This window comes from Amblyomma americanum, chromosome 1, assembly GCF_052857255.1.
Source record: "Amblyomma americanum isolate KBUSLIRL-KWMA chromosome 1, ASM5285725v1, whole genome shotgun sequence".
Taxonomy (NCBI): Eukaryota; Metazoa; Arthropoda; class Arachnida; order Ixodida; family Ixodidae; genus Amblyomma; species Amblyomma americanum.
In genome coordinates this window covers 238,097,401-238,113,300 of record NC_135497.1, presented here as the reverse complement: position 1 = coordinate 238,113,300, position 15,900 = coordinate 238,097,401, and the positions used below count along the sequence as shown (strand labels likewise).

The window sequence follows — 15,900 nt, the reverse complement described above, 5'->3', positions numbered from 1 at the left end:
CATGGCATCAAGTGTTGTCGTCACCTGACGTCCGTAAACTAGGCCAAACGGTGCCATGTTGGTTGTTTCCTGCACGGCTGTATTGTATGCGAACGTGTCATAGGGTAGGACGTCGTCCCAGGTTTTATTTTCCACATCCACGTACATTGAAAGCATGTCCGCAAGCATCTTGTTTAGACATTCCGTGAGTCCGTTAGTTTGGGGATGATAAGAAGTCGTCCTACGATGACTGGTGTGACTGAAAATTAGAATATGGTGCAGGAGCTCAGAGGAAAAGGCGGCCCCTCTGTCCGTAATCAAAACTTGTGGAGCACCATGACATAAGACGATCTGATGAGCAAAGAACTGGGCTACTTCGATGGCGGTGCTGCTTTGAAGAGATACTGTCTCCGCATAACATGTGAGATAATCAGTGGCTACTATTATCCACCTTTTTCCGGAGCCTGATGTAGGCAACGGCCCGAGCAAGTCCATGCCGACTTGTTGAAACACCTGCAAAGGTGGCTCAATGGGCTTGAGGAATCCGGCTGGCTTCACGGGCGGAACCTTGCGGCGCTGGCGATCCCGGCAAGTGTGGACGTAATGCTCAACGTCTGGACCCAGGCGAGGCCAATACTACTTGTCTTGAATTCTGGCTTGTGTTCTAGTAACACCAAGATGGCCAGAAGCTGGTTCGTCATGGCAGGCGTGAAGAATTTTGTCGCATAGGTTCACAGGGACGACCAGCAAGTATTGCCTACTTTTGGCGGCGAAATTTTTCTTAAAGAGAACACCGTTTCGTATGCAGAGAGACGACAAAGCTCGCCTGAACGCTTTAGGAACTCTCCTGCAGGTACCTTGAAGATAACGAATGGTGTCGCGGAGGTCGGGGTCGTCGCGTTGATGCTCGGCGAAATCGTTGGTATGTATTGCATTCAAGAAGACTTCGTTGTCAGCAGTGTTGTCCGGAGCTGTTTCCACGGGAGCACAAGATAAGCAGTCAGCGTCTGCGTGTGCCTGACCGGATTAGTAAATGACGGTGATATCGAACTCTTAGACTGCCCACACGATGGCGAGGCATTCTTTTTCAGAGGCAGAGTAGTGGGCTTCTGTCTTCGATAGTGCGCGGCACGCATAGGCGATGACACGTGGTTGGTCCCGCCGAACTTGAACTAGGACAACGCCCAGACTGTTGCTTGCATCAGTGTGGACCCTGGTGTCTGCAAGCTCATCAAAGTGTGCCAGCACAGGGGGTGACTGCAGGCAGCGTTGAAGCTCTTGAAACGCCATCTGCTGTGGTGGTTCCCACTTGAACGGTACATGCGCCTTTGTCAAATCAGTATGGGGTGAGGAAATTTTAGAGCAAATCTCCACGAAGCGGCGATAATACGCGCATAGTCCAAGGAATCGACGAACTTCCTTCTGGTCACGCGGAGGTGGAAAATTGGCAATGGCGTATGTTATCTCATGTTCCAGAAGGACTCCTTGGTAGTTCAAGACATGGCCTAAAAACTTTAACTCTTCGTATGCAAAATGGCATTCTTCAACATTTAGAGTAAGGACTGATGACGTTATGGCCTGCAAGACGTCCTCGAGGCGACGCAGGTGCTCCGCGAAAGACGGGGCAAAAACAATGACGTCGTCCAGGTAGACCAGACAAGTTTGCCACTTCAAATCTGTAAGAACGGTATCCATGAGCCTTTGGAATGTCGTTGGTGCCGAGCAAAGACCAAATGGCATCACCTGAAACTCATACAGGCCGTCTGGAGTGATGAATGCCGTTTTTTTGCGGTCCCTCTCGTCTGCCTCAATTTGCCAATATCCAGACTTCAAGTCCATGGAGGAGAAATATCTAATGTTACATAAGTGATCCAAAGCGTCGTCAATTCTGGGTATCGGGTACACATCCTTTTTAGTAGTGTTGCTTAACCGACGGTAGTCAACTCAGAATCGTAAGGTGCCGTCCTTATGATCAGACGGGTTTCCGTCGAACCCTGGATTTCATCGCACTTCGTGAGGCGTATGGCCAACCGATCATCACTGAGATTCGCCGATTCATTTCATTAGAAACCCGTGCATCAGCATTTCAAGGTCATCTTCAATTCAACTTAACCTGCAAGGCACGGGATGTGATTCCTCGCTCCTTACGCCTGAACAGGCCCGTTGCAAGCCGCTTTGGTGTTCACGTTGTTTCGAAAGCCGAACGCCTTCTTCTACAAGCTAGGATCATGGTCTGCAGAGAACAGGTCCACTCACTAAAAAACCAAGCCTTCTTCGCACGCCGCCGGCTCGAGTACAAGTGCCCCGATGATTTTGCCAGCATCCAGCTGCACGCCAACTGCCATGCTGGTCTCCGCTCACGTCGGGACGAAGCCGTGCACGAGAGAAAGCTTCAAAGGCTACTACCTCGTCACATGGACATTTCCAGAACTGCTAACCGCACCACTGTTCACAACCTTTCGTCACAGAAACTGGACGACGCTGAGCTCTCAGTGTTGAGCCTCGGTCTCAATTTCAATTTGGGACCAGAGCCGGACATAAAAAAGATGGTATGCGCCGTGGAAACTGCGGTCAAGAATGTGGAGCCGTCCCGTCGCGACGAGGCTCGCACCCGTGTCGTCAGCGTGCTGTCCAAGCTGAACCGGCATCAAGGACTTGATCCTCTTTTGCCCGAAGAAAGAAAGGCACTAAAAAGATTGCGCGGCAGTGAGAACATCGTGATCCTGCCCGCGGACAAGGGAAACGCAACGGTCGTCTTGGACAAACGAGAGTACGTGAACAAGATGACGAGCATGCTGGAAGATGAGAGAACCTACATGCCACTTAATCGGGACCCCACTTCAAAGGTGCAAAATTTTGGCTGATGTCTTCTCCTTTGTCCCGCCACAACACAAGTCCCTCTACTACTTCCTCCTCTGCCACAATGGTTCCGCTCCCGCTCTGTATGGACTGCCAAAGATCCACAAAGAAGGCAACCCAATGCGCCCAATCGTCGATTTCACCCGCTCCCCGCTTCACAAGCTGTCGAACTATTTGCATCGTGTTATCTCACCCTTTGGTTGGTAAAAGCGAAACACACGTGCACAACTCACACGGTTGTAGAGGACGACGAAATTTTGGTGTCATTTGACGTGAAGTCACTGTTTACGAGCGTGCCCACTGACCTGGCCGTGAAGGTTTGCACAGATGCGCTCCAGGCGGATGCAAGCCTACCGGAAAGAACACCCATTGAAGTTCCAGACCTCAGCAGACTTCTTCAGTTCTGCTTGTCAAACACCTATTTCACGTTCCAGGAGAGCATATATAAACAGGTTCATGGTACGGCTATGGGAGCATCAATTTCTGTGACCGCTGCGAACTTGACAATGGAGTCACTGGAGTCCCGCGCCCTTTCATGCTTCACGCCGCGCCCGAAAGCCTTTATTCGTTATGTGGATGACTGTTTCTGCATAATCAAGAAATCGGCTGTGAGTACATTCCTTTTGCACCTGAACAGCATGGAACCGGCCATACAGTTTACCGCGGAAGAGGAAGTAGATGGCCGTCTGCCTTTTTTGGACGTTCTGGTGAAACGCGACGGCCCTGGAATATCATTCAGTGTATTCAGGAAGGACACGCACACTGGCATGTACCTCAACTTCAGTTCCGTACACCCGACCTGTCACTAGAAGTCCGTTGTTGCCTCGCTTGTCCGCCGATCGGAGACCCTCTGCTCTACGCTGGAAGAGAAAAAGACAGATCTGGACACCGTTCACCGCGACCTGATGGCTTCGGGCTATCCCAGTTCTTTTATACGAAAATCCGAGAATCGCCTAGCTCACCCGCCGCCACAGCAACCCCAGCGAGAGAAGAAGAAAAGGATTCCGATACCCTACGTCCCCGGAGTAAGTGAAAGTTTATCCCGCATATTCCAGTCGTACGAAGTCGACGTCGCACATGTACCCACGCAGAAGCTGCGACACGCGTTGGTTACAGTGAAAGACAAGATAAAGAAGGAGAAGTTCCCGGGCATCGTGTATAGGGTTCCCTGCGCTGATTGCGAGCATGTCTATATCGGTGAAACAGGTGATTTTCGGAAAAGATTGCAGCAGCACCACAATGATGTCAAGAACAAGCGCGTGGCAACAAACGCACTGGCTGATCATGCTATCTCCGAGGGCCATGACATCGACTGGGACGGCTCGAAGATAATCGGAAAAGAAAAGAGCAAGACGACAAGGCTTTACCTAGAATCTTTTTATATTCAGACGACGGCGAACACGCTTAATCGCAACGAAGGCAATCTACCCCCGATATACTCCCGCTGCTTGCGCCATACCATGAAACCTATATATTTCACCTTCACTCCTGTCTTTCTTTCTTTGTGAACAAGGCCCCCGTAAGCCGGGGCCGAAACGTCATCTTTTTAACGATTGGTCGGCGCTTGAAGATTTTCCGCCGTGAACATACCCGACCAGACGGGTATGTTCATGGCGTCGGACATCCAACCTTTTTCTTGCACCCGGACTGCAACACCCTGGGGGAACTTCTCTCTTGGAAGAGTCTTTCTCTTAAAGACAACATAGGGTGGAAGCTTCCTTCCATCAGCAGTGATGCAAAGCATCACTGTGCACTTTTACCATTCTGTGCGAGTAGTGTGCACGGAGACACTTTTTGCCCCTTTGGCTTCCACCGTGCAGTTTTCAGGGGCATCGAACCAGACAGGGGTCTGATCAGCATTGCCTATCTGTGAAAGGTCATACTGATGCTCCCTCCGAAGTGCCTTGCAGAGTGATGAAACTTCATTATTTGGTCCTCGTATTCGGCTGGCAGCTTCTGGCACAACATCAGTCGACAGCGGATGGTGAGTTGGTGCCATTTCATAAAACGTTGAAGCCACCCTCAACTGGCTTTGAAGTCCGCAAGTCGAATGTTCATGTGCTGAGCGACCAATTGCTTTCATGCGGATCATTTCCGTAGACACCGCGAAGTCGTTGCTCCTAGTAGTGCAAACATACTCAACGAGGTCCTCTTCAAGTTTTGGGAACTTGCACTGTTTCCCACGGAAAGCCTTCCGGGTTTGAGTAGTCTCGGCGAGGTCTTGCATTTGTCTACACCAGCAGCGAACATACTTTTCCTTGACGTCAAACTTGTGCCCAGCCTCCCATTTACCGTGTTCCTCAGCGTATTTTGTCACTTGAAGTTTGAAGCCTGCAGTGTAGGACCGTCTGCGCTTGCCCATTGCTTTTGTTTGCGTTCAAAAGCTCGCAGCTTTCGACGCCGCCACACGACAGATTCCGCAAGCAGTCCACACAGTTCCGAACAAAGCACCGGATAACAAAGACCAAATGGTGCTGGGCAAGGCACCGTGGAAACCAGAAACAGAAAGCCGCGGAAACATCGTGTTCCGCAACGATGATGTTAATGGATGTGGTGTGGGAAAAACTAACTGGCGTCATCTTGTAGCACTTTGTGGGACATGGTGGAAAAATAAAACTCAGGAGAGGCGGTTATGTCACATTCTTTGGAGCCGGCTCCCCTCTGCTTGGCAGCCATCTCAGCGTGCTTGTGCATGTGCAGCAGACAATGTAGCAGATGATACCACTGCACACAGCGTTACTATTGGCTGCGCCATTGGCCAAACACTGCTAGTAGTCCTTGAAAAAGCGCTTGACTTCCGGCGTACTTTTTGGCCTGCAGCTCAGTAGCAAGAGCCTCTCCTGAGCTTTCCTTCCTCCATGTTGTGGGACTAGGCGCGTTTTAGTGTTTTTTTTTTTTTTTCGCCTGAAAGGGGAGGGTGCAGGTTATACACAAGGGCAGCTTATACACGAGTGTATACCGTATGTTTTGGAGGCAGCTTTATATACAGCCCAGCACGAGTTAATTGGTGAAGTTTTGTGGTGCATAAAGTTGCTTTTTTCTTGTTTCATATTTTTTTTTTATGAGTGTTGTACCATGGCACGTGCGAGTTAGAGATGATGATGCAAACTGAAATATATTTTTATTAGACGGTCAACCTCAGCTGTAAAGTTCTCAGTTTGACTGAATGGAACGATCAGAGAAGTTTGAAAGAAAGATTCCATGAAAACAAACAGTTCGTTATTTATTGCCATGAAATCTGCTCTCTTATAGTCGCGTATTTTCTTTTTTGCCTTGGAAGGTTTGGGGGGTGCTGCATTGAGATGAAACTCTAAAGAAAAAACCAGCGGAAGGACGCAGACAGAGAGGGACAGAGGACGACGCTGGACTTGCAACCAATTTTATTTCCAGGGAACACACAGACAAATACCTTTCCACAAAGTACCACCGCATGCGCACACCATACATCACACATATGGAAAAAAAAAATGCCCGTTACTGCATGCTAATGTAGTCAAGAGTTCGACGGAAATCCGTCTGGTCAGGCATGGTGATGCAATGAAGTGAAGTGGCAGTCACTGCTTGTCCTGCTCACTGTGAACAAGAAACCCGTACGGGTTTCGAAACGTCTTTCTTTTTTCGACTATGGTCAGTGACTGCCACTTCACTTCATTGTACTGCATGCTAAGTTTTCTATGGGTTCTCAAAGCACTTAAGAAACCGTACTCTTTTTGATACAATATCATAAATGTGTCACTAACTCATTTATCTTCGTTTTTGATGATGTGATATGCCTCCAAAATTTCGCGTTGGCTTTTTGTTTTGCCCCTACCCAGATTGGTGGTGTTCTTAAGCAAAGGATGGCAATGATAATCCCGGCAGTGTTTAGGAAAATTATTCCCATCTTCAGAAGGCACGGACCTTTCATGTTCTCGTAGCCAAACGTTCAGGCACCGTCCCGTTTGGCCCACATATATCTTTCTGCAAGATAAAGGCAAACAATAATCGTCTTGCGTTGCACAGGGAACGTACTTAAACTCATGATTAACAGTGCACTGTGAATTTTTTATGTTACCTATGCGCCTGCACAAACTAGATAGTTTACGTGGGTCTGAAAATACAGCTTCAACACCTTGACGATAGGCAACTTTCTTGATGTTTTGCAAAAGCGAATGCATGTAAGGCACGACTTCACGTTTTTCCCTTCTCTCTTTGCAAGTCCAGCATCATCCTGCGTCCCTCTCTGTGTCTGCGTCCTTCCGCTGTTTTTTTCTTTAGAACTGTGTACAAACTGGCCCAGCTCTCTACACTACTGTATTGAGATGAAAATTAATTAATGAATGATCACTAACACCTGGCAGTTGAGTGATGTCATATACAAAATCAGGCCTAGTACTCAGGATGAGATCGAGTGTTGGAGGCATTAGGTGATAGTCTAGTTGTTTCAATAATTAGCTGTGTCAGTGGGAATAGTGAGCATAAGTTAATGAATTCATCGCTTTGCACCGAAAAGGGAGGCAATGTGGGCATGCTAATATGAGCATTATATTTTTTTTATTTGCTGTATCTTCTGTAGGTGCAACCTTTGCTTGTCTGTTAATTGTTAGAACCACCCATCTCAGAGTAAATTGTTGATGTATTGAAACACCTTCTGGTTTTTTGCTTAACTACTCAGTTCTGGAGCAGACTAGTCATGCTCAGCCCATACATTTTTCCAGTTAACCATGTAGGTGCCTTAAACATCCATGGAAGGCAATATTTTGAGCATTGAGAATGTTGGATATCTAGAATTGTCTAGATGGTGTTGCAGTTATGTGCTATGGATAAATTTATAAGTTCCAGTCCAGATCATGTTGCTGGTATGATGTTGAGGCACCCGAACCAACACCTACTCAAAATCTGAAAGATATCTGTGACGTAGATTTGCACAAAAAAAAAAAAGCATTATTAGAATAGTATCACAGAACACCCTTCAAGAGTACAGCTTAGTAGAAGCTATTCCTTTGTGTGTGACTTTTTTACAATGCTAGCTGTATTAGCCCAGTTCCCCTGGTTTCACCTTGTCATCAACTTATCCACATGCCCTTCAGCATAAGAATGCACTGTAGCATGACTACCCTCTGGCAAAGGCCAACTTGGGCAACTGAATTCGATACGGCGGCTCTAACCCACACAGGGATGCAGAGCATATTTTCCCTCATCCATGAATCCACCCACTCGTTCATAAGCTACTGCAGCTATTTGTGTTTATATGGTCTAGTTTAGTGGAACTCATTGTAGCCCTCTCATAACATGAACATATTTTCCATACATGGCAAAATTACTTTTGAAAAGTAGTTAAATTACATTACTAATTACTTTCCTAGAAATCTTGCAAAAGTAATTACATCACATTACAATTACTTGCCAAAAGTAATGAGAATTACTTTCAAATTATAGAGGCCTATCTACTGTGCAATTTCAGTGCACGCTAAAGAACCCCAGGTGGTCGAAATTTCCGGAGCCCTTCACTACAGTGTCCCCATAGCCTGAGTCGCTTTGGGACGTTAAACCCCCCCCATAAACTAAACTAAACTTTTAAATTACTGTTTAGTTTCGACACAAAAAAGTTGCGCTTCAGAGATAGTTCCTGCAAAATTTTCAGGTTTCTTTGTTTGCATTGCCACTGAGATTGAAAGTGAGCGTCGGAAATTTTGCCCCTCTGAAGAAAGGTAGCCCTAGTACATTGAACAGTTGCTTTGCTGACGTAGATGAGGTCAACTTACTCACAAAATTTGTATAATTGCTTGCATCACTCTTCAATCAGAAGTGCCTCTTTCAATGCGGATTATGGTCCCACCCTCCTGATTTTGAAGAACTTGTCATCCACATAAACAGCGGGAGTGCATTGACTGCTTGTTCGCACTCATCGCCCCGAAAGTGCACCAGGAAGCAGACAAGCTGCAAATTTTGCTGTTCAATTTACTCGTTCTGGAGGCACGTTGGCACAAATAAATTACATTTCGCGGTGACGCTGTCGCCTATGTGTCCCATAAGTTAAAAATAGGGTTTCAAATCCAGTCACAGAAGCTAGTTTTCCCGAAAACTCCCAGCCAGCTTTGTTAGACGTCAGTTGATGCTTCTTGTCAGTGCGGCGACATGACAGTGTATATGAAGCAGTCTGCAGTGAAATACTCGCTCACTCGCAGTGCGTCTGCACGTAGGTGCAGTGCGGCATGCCGTGGTCATGGAGCTCTCCTGGTGGCCCTGCAGCGCATTTGTGTGTGAGACCGTATGCAGTGCTGGAAGATGCGTTGCAGTCATACGACTGCTACGCAGACTCTTCACCAAGGCCGTACTGATGCCCGCGTGCATATTGTCTCTCACCTACGTGCGCAACTTCGCTGGAGTGCTGGCTATTGCTGGTCACGCATATTGAAGGCGAAAGCCCTATATGACCTATTAGCAACAAAACCCGGGGTCGTTGTCAGCATCCAGGAAAAGTGGTTCACAAAACCAATGACGTCATCAGCAAAGAAAAAAGTTTCTACTGAAGGTGTGGAGAATTCAACAAAGGACCTGCAGATAGTGATGTGAGCGCGCAACCTATGGGTCACAATATCTCGTTGCTTTTTCGTGAATAAAGGTGAATTTAGTGGATGCGTTTTCTATGCTAATGAGTAGGTTTGTCGTTAGGAAGGAAAAAATATAAATTAAAAAATGAATGTTTTTACCTTCAAAGCATGTAAGTGACCTTAAGTGCTCTCCGTAATTTATTCTTGCTTTGTAGACACCTAACCTCGCAAACGCGAGGCCAAAGTATGGCAGATGCAAGGAAGAACACGGACTCATTACTCATCAAAAGTAATATTGCTAGTAATTAATTACTTTTGCTGTGAAATTATTGCTACAAATCAATTACATTACTAAATTACCAGCCAATAAAAGTAATGAATTACATTAAATTACCGGGAGAAGTAATTAAATTACTGTAATTTCATTGCAGTAATTTAATTTTTGCCATGTCTGCACTTGTCATAACCTCATGCGCAGCATCTTTGTTATGTTAATCATTTTGCAAACTAGCTAGCGTTGATCACTTGTCGTACCGTGCGAATAACTCCTTAGTCTCTGTTATGTAGTAGCGTTCTCTAAAAAGGTCTGCTTGCAATTTTTTCTATGGCTTAACTCATCTTCAGAAAGGTATCTTACCTATACAGTTTGCAAAGGTGTTTTCAAGTTCAGTATGGAAATTTTGCAGAAATATTTTCTACATATCTGTAAAAAAAAAGCTCTCATAATCAAACCAGCTGATAGGTTGGAAGGCTTTGAATTAATCGTGAAAGTGAACATTTTGTCTTAGTCAGCTTGCAATGAGGTACATTAGGAAACACTGCTATAGCTGCACATAGAACGCCCAAACAGACCATGAGGAGATATTTCATAGACTTTCCTATGCAGAATGTCACAACCTGGAGAACCTATGGAATATCCTTAGAAAGTTCACTGTGGAATTATTATTTTAAGATCTCTCGTTATTCATAACACTTGGTGTTTTCATTGCGTAGCTATGGTTCTGCAAGCCATATCATTGTACCATTTGTACCAGTGGGAAAGTTTTAAGGCTGCATTGGATGCTACATTCCTCTTCACTTGTCTATTTTGAGAAATGTTTGTTTTTTTGCTTCTGTAGTGGAGATATGACTACATGACTGCCACTTACCTGTTGCTTATTCTGAAGAAGAGTCAAGGCAAGGTCATGAGGCTTGCATTCCCAGATTTCTACCCCAGAGAAAGAGTATGTACCCATAATAACCAATTCTTTCTTTAAAAGTGCATTTTTAGTACAAATGTATAATTAGTGCATGTTCAGTTTATGTTAATTAGGCAGTGCACTTTTTGATGAAGAGGATGGAAAAAATATGCAGGACCACTATAACATCTTACCTGTATTCGTTCATATTTGTGCCCACCACCATAATAGCTTGTTTTGCTGGCAGCTTGAACTTGCTGGAAGATCCTTTTTATATCTGGCAAGTGGGTCAGGAATTAACAGGGGTTACTCACATCTTAGTCGAAATCAAGAAGTGGGCTTGAGCGGGGTATGTAACGCGAAGGCAAAATAACTGGCAGTTGTGAAGGGTAATGGGCTGCAGGGGATAACAGAAAGCTAGGTGGGGGGATGAGATTAAAAAATTTGCGAGGATAAGGTGGCCGCAGGTGGCAAAGGGCTAGGTTAGTTGGAGAGAGATGGGAGAGGCCTTTGTCCCGCAATGGGCGCAGTCACGCTGCCGATGATGATGAGACGCTATGCAAACCAACACATTTTGTTGTCTTACTATTTGCACCAGACTGGTTATGCTTGCCTTTGAAACGGCCACCAAATATTTTATGGTGTGCAGATAGTCTATAAACTAAGGTGAAGTCACGGCTATGGTCCCAGTGTGTAGGCTTTCCCATTCTGTGGAACATTTTCTGTTGCTCATTTGGAATATGTATGACGTGAAGAAAAGGGAATTGCTTTACAGATTGAATTGCAATTGCACATGTATGCATCTTCACACCACAGATGTCATGCTCTCGCAAACTGGCCCTGGAGGAACCTCCCAAAGGGACGCCACCTACATCACCCTTGCGCAACTCCCTCGAAAATGGTCTAGACAATGCCCAGCTCCTGATGCTAGGCAGCCCGCTCAAGGATGCTGCCAACAGCAGTTATGCTCGTGACTTGGCGCCATCAGCCAAAAACGAGCAACCAACTTCAGCTCTCACACAAGACATTAATGGCTGTGATAAAGAAAACTTTGCCCAGCCTCGGGTCCCTACTCCAAGGCACAAAGCTCACAAGGCCGTCCAAGAGGCAGCAGGTATGCATTTTATTTTTTCCGCAGCCTTTCTGCACAGTCGAGCCCACTTTTAATGAACCTGATTTTCGCGCGGATTTCATTTCTTGTATTCGAAGTTCATAGCAAGGCAGCTTTTCATATAAGAGGCAAAAATTGGAAATCAAGCAGAAGTGGCCTTTAATTATTTAAAAGGTCCATTATGCACATCTGAGCAGACCCTATCACGGTGGTTTCAGCGCTCTCCAGCATGGTCATGCGCTTGTTGCACAGACACTTGCTGCCGATGAGCTGCTTTAGAACGCGATGTAACCAATCTCGATTGCCGTGTTGACAACTGCTGGCAGTAGTTCGGCCTTCTCGGAGAGGTGTCACTATCATCAGCAGCACCCTGTGTGGTGCCCACTGTGGCACGTGAAGAAGTCAACAGTCTTTCAGTCCGAGAGTGCAGGAGAATGCTACCCCGTTTTTTTATTATGTTTATTTTTATTAGAGACTGGAATTATATTTGAATAATTATTTTAGATAGGCTGTGACAACTACATACAGTTAAACCTCGATGTAATGAAGTATTCCAGTTTTCATAACTTCGCATCCGTAGAACACTGTCTTTTTAGCTTCAATACTACGAAGTAGATTTTGGTGCACTTTCAATGTAACCAAAATTTAATTGCTGGCTGGAAGCGAGCCTGAGGAAAAAAAAATTGAAGGACGCTTAAGCTTCGTCTTTAAGAGTGGGACGCTACAGCATGTTGCAACGCTGCCTAGGAGACCATGGAACGCCATCGCCCACTCGGCGCAACGCCTTTCTCGTTGGACAAAACATTCGGAGTCTCTAGGAGGCCTCTCAAAACTTAAACGCTGCTTCACACTAGCACTCGTAAATGGCTGCGGTTTCATCACACCTGTTCAGAAACGAACGGCACTACTCTGACGCAGAAAGGTCGCCTACACACGCACCATCTGTCGGGCCAGTGCCGTGCATGGCGAAGGGGGTTTCAGGGGGTCCCACACGATGGCGCTATGACTGCACTCTAAGCACGGAGGAAATTTACTGAAAACGCATGGTACTCGCTTAATGCCGACATCTGTAATTTACATGCTCATAATTGCTCATGTGCGCCTCAGTGACGCTTAAGCTTCGTCCTTAAGAGGGGGACGCTACAGCATGTTGCAACGCTGCCTAGGAGACCATGGAACGCCATCGCCCACTCGGCGCAACGCCTTTCCTGTTGGACAAAACATTCAGAGTCTCTAGGAGGCCTCTCAAAACTTAAACGCTGCTTCACACTAGCACTCGTAAACGGCTGCGGTTTCATCACACCTGTTCAGAAACGAACGGCACTACTCTGACGCAGAAAGGTCGCCTACACGCGCGCCATCTGTCGGGCCAGTGCCGTGCATGGCGAAGGGTGTTTCAGGGGGTCCCACACGATGGCGCTATGACTGCACTCTAAGCACGGAGGAAATTTACTGAAAACGCATGGTATTCGCTTAATGTCGACATCTGTAATTTACATGCTCATAATTACTCATGTGCGCCTCAGTACAGATCTTGCAGATACGTTTCTACGAAACCCGTGCATTCACTAGACGCGCCTTTATTCATGTTCAAACATCAAGCCGCCGTGGCGGAGCGGAAGTGTCCCCGTCTTGAACACCAAAGGCCCTGGTTCCATTCCAGGCCTAGACCCCGGTTTTTTATTCACTTGAGTGTGCGTGACCTCTGATTTTTACGCAGCCCCTGAATAATTCTGACGCGCAGTGCCAACAACTACTACGACGCCGATGGCTTTTCGACCAAACAAGCTGTATACACTGTCGTGTAAAATTGGATCGTGGGCACAAGTGGTTGAGTGGAGAGTGTGCCGGAGCGCATGCTGAAGCACTCAGCGGAGCGAGTACCTAATATGGGCACCACCCAGCTTCCACATAATGAGCGCATACGGAGATGCAAATACGACAGCGATCATAATGGCGAGCGCGCAGCCTTGGCAGCCTGCCAGGTATAGTGAACCAGAATGCTGGTCTAGTGGCGCGGACGGAGGCGCGCGGCAGTGTAGCGGCTGTAGCAAAACGCCTGTCCTTGTCGCTAGTCGCCTTTTACTAGCTGCACACCTCTGCTGCCATGCTGTCCGGGCAGTAGGAAAGGCTCTCCAAGTGTTGAGCCCATGTGTTTTCACGGTTCACTGCTGGAGTTCTAGGTACAAATTCTGCATCGGTTGACAAGCTTCATTTATTTCTGTCGCACCTGAGTGCATGGGAAAACCAGCCTAATGGAATGCAAGGCTTTTATAAGCAAGTCGACAGCTACGGGACTGCATATAACACTGTCTTGCGTGTTGTCACTGTTGAAGTACCTAATAGAACGTGTAAGTTTCAGTTACCTGATGACAAGTAGAATGAGCCAGGATCCAGTCAGGCATCTTATCAGAATTATGCGCCAGTCTTTGTTCTGGCTGCAATACCCATATTCAATACCTGAGCAGACGTTCATAGTTATACTGTAATCTGCCTTGCATTTAACAACCTTTCCCACTCAGTTTCTACGGGAAACCTATAGTCTGACATCCTCATTGCCATTTTGTACGCAGATGCTGGCCAGCAAAGCTCTCCCAGTGGCACGCAGGAGCTTATGTGTACGTCTCATGCACAAGCGCTCATGTGTACGTCTCATCTATGCGCCCTCCTATTGTTAACGCTTTTTCGTATTGTTAGCTGCACGGTTATGTAGCAAAAAAAATGGCGCCTTGAAGACAGGCTCTGAAAGCTGCCTGAATTTGCTTCTAATGACCAAAGAACGGCAGCGAACCCAAGCCAGCCGAGTTCACTGACATGAACGATAAGGGTGGCATTCTGTATCCCTCTACAGCGCCCCGTCTAAAAATTCTAGCTGACCTGGAAAATACTTACACGGCATGCTTTAGCCTCCTCAACAGCTACATTCAGGCAGTATCCTTGATATTGTACTGGTGGTTAAGGCAAAAACAGAGCTTAGACCTGACTGTCCTGGCCACTGTGAAAATGTTCAGCTGAGCTCACTGCTGTAGTGCCTATCGCTGCTTTTTACATAACAAAACCGCCTTCTATTTTTAAACAGCCGGAAGTGCCAACATTCTAAGTACCAGAAAATTAGTCTGTGCGCTTAGACCTACAAAGCACCTGTTAGGGCAAAATTCTATTGAACATAATTTTGGCTGGTTACTTGAAGAATGTGCCCGCCAGGAATCCAGGATTTGCTATAATTTTTCTTTAACAAATATTTGCACTTACGCTGCAAGGCTTGTCTAAAATTGGGGTGGAAATATTTTCAATCGTGGGGAAAATTTTGTGGATAAAATGCGTTTCTGAAGCCGCTGAACCACTTCAGGAAAAGTGGAAAAGTTATTTCTGTACAAGCAGATCACTCATACAGTGCCCTCACAGATTAATCACTGGGGTAGCTCACAATATTCGCATGTAAACAAAATCAGCTCAGTAAGGGATGCATCTAAACAAATTACATCTACTAATTACTAGCCTATTATGAACAAAGGCGGTGCTACCGTCAAAATATGTATTAGGGCAATGGCATTGCATCTCAGATACAATGAACACCTGTAGCTGCACCACTCTGTTACAGCGAATGAGGAGGCGCAGTAAACTCAGCCCCGCAGTCGAAAACCGGTGCTTCTTGCCGGAGCAAAGAGCGATGAGCATCTGCTAACCGCCATGCCAGTCCCTCCCCTCTTCCTACGGAAATGGCGTGGAGACCCCAGAAAAGCATACTCGTTAAAATTAAATACGGGAGCTATGAAATGTCGCTAAAGCTTTACCAGATGGGGCCATCAAAACTTGAAGTATGCTGAAGCTTCGCCTTTATTAGAAAGATATAGCGTTATCGGGCCGAGCCGCACGGGGAGGTGCGGTGGAGGGTGCACTGGTTTCGCGCTTTGACGGAGCAGCTGCATGCGCAAGGCCCCCGCCGCTGGTGCTCCTGGGATTTTTCAGGTACAAACGACGTGACAAAGACTCGGCAGCCGCGGTGACGATGACACCGGCTTTTCTGCCTCACGAGCTCCTTAACACTCTGGCGTTAAAAAACCATGCCTTGAAAGTCAACGCTTAGCACAGGTGGGAAGTGCAGTAAGCTGCGCATTTGTGGCTTTCTGTGCAGGCGCATGAACAGCAGCGACCAGCGGTCGCCGTTCGTCATCAGGAATACTTGCGAGGTGCAGTGTTTTGGAAGCTACATAGTACATTCTCGTACGCTACATGCACG

General features: G+C 46.6%; 1 protein-coding gene across 5 annotated transcripts in view; it reads left to right on the top strand.

The window, feature by feature from the left end:
* The window catches only part of LOC144114798 (maternal embryonic leucine zipper kinase-like), a 130,872-nt gene that overhangs the window by 33,774 nt on the left and 81,198 nt on the right, over window positions 1–15,900 (top strand). For 3 of the 5 annotated variants that reach the window (XM_077648760.1, XM_077648764.1, XM_077648765.1), the window contains 3 exons: window positions 10,490–10,594; window positions 11,366–11,663; window positions 14,234–14,305. In XM_077648760.1, coding sequence (XP_077504886.1) covers window positions 10,490–10,594; window positions 11,366–11,663; window positions 14,234–14,305 — 475 coding nt within the window. The remainder of the gene's footprint in view (window positions 1–10,489; window positions 10,595–11,365; window positions 11,664–14,233; window positions 14,306–15,900) is intronic. The other 2 variants (XM_077648762.1, XM_077648763.1) reach the window with 2 other exon arrangements.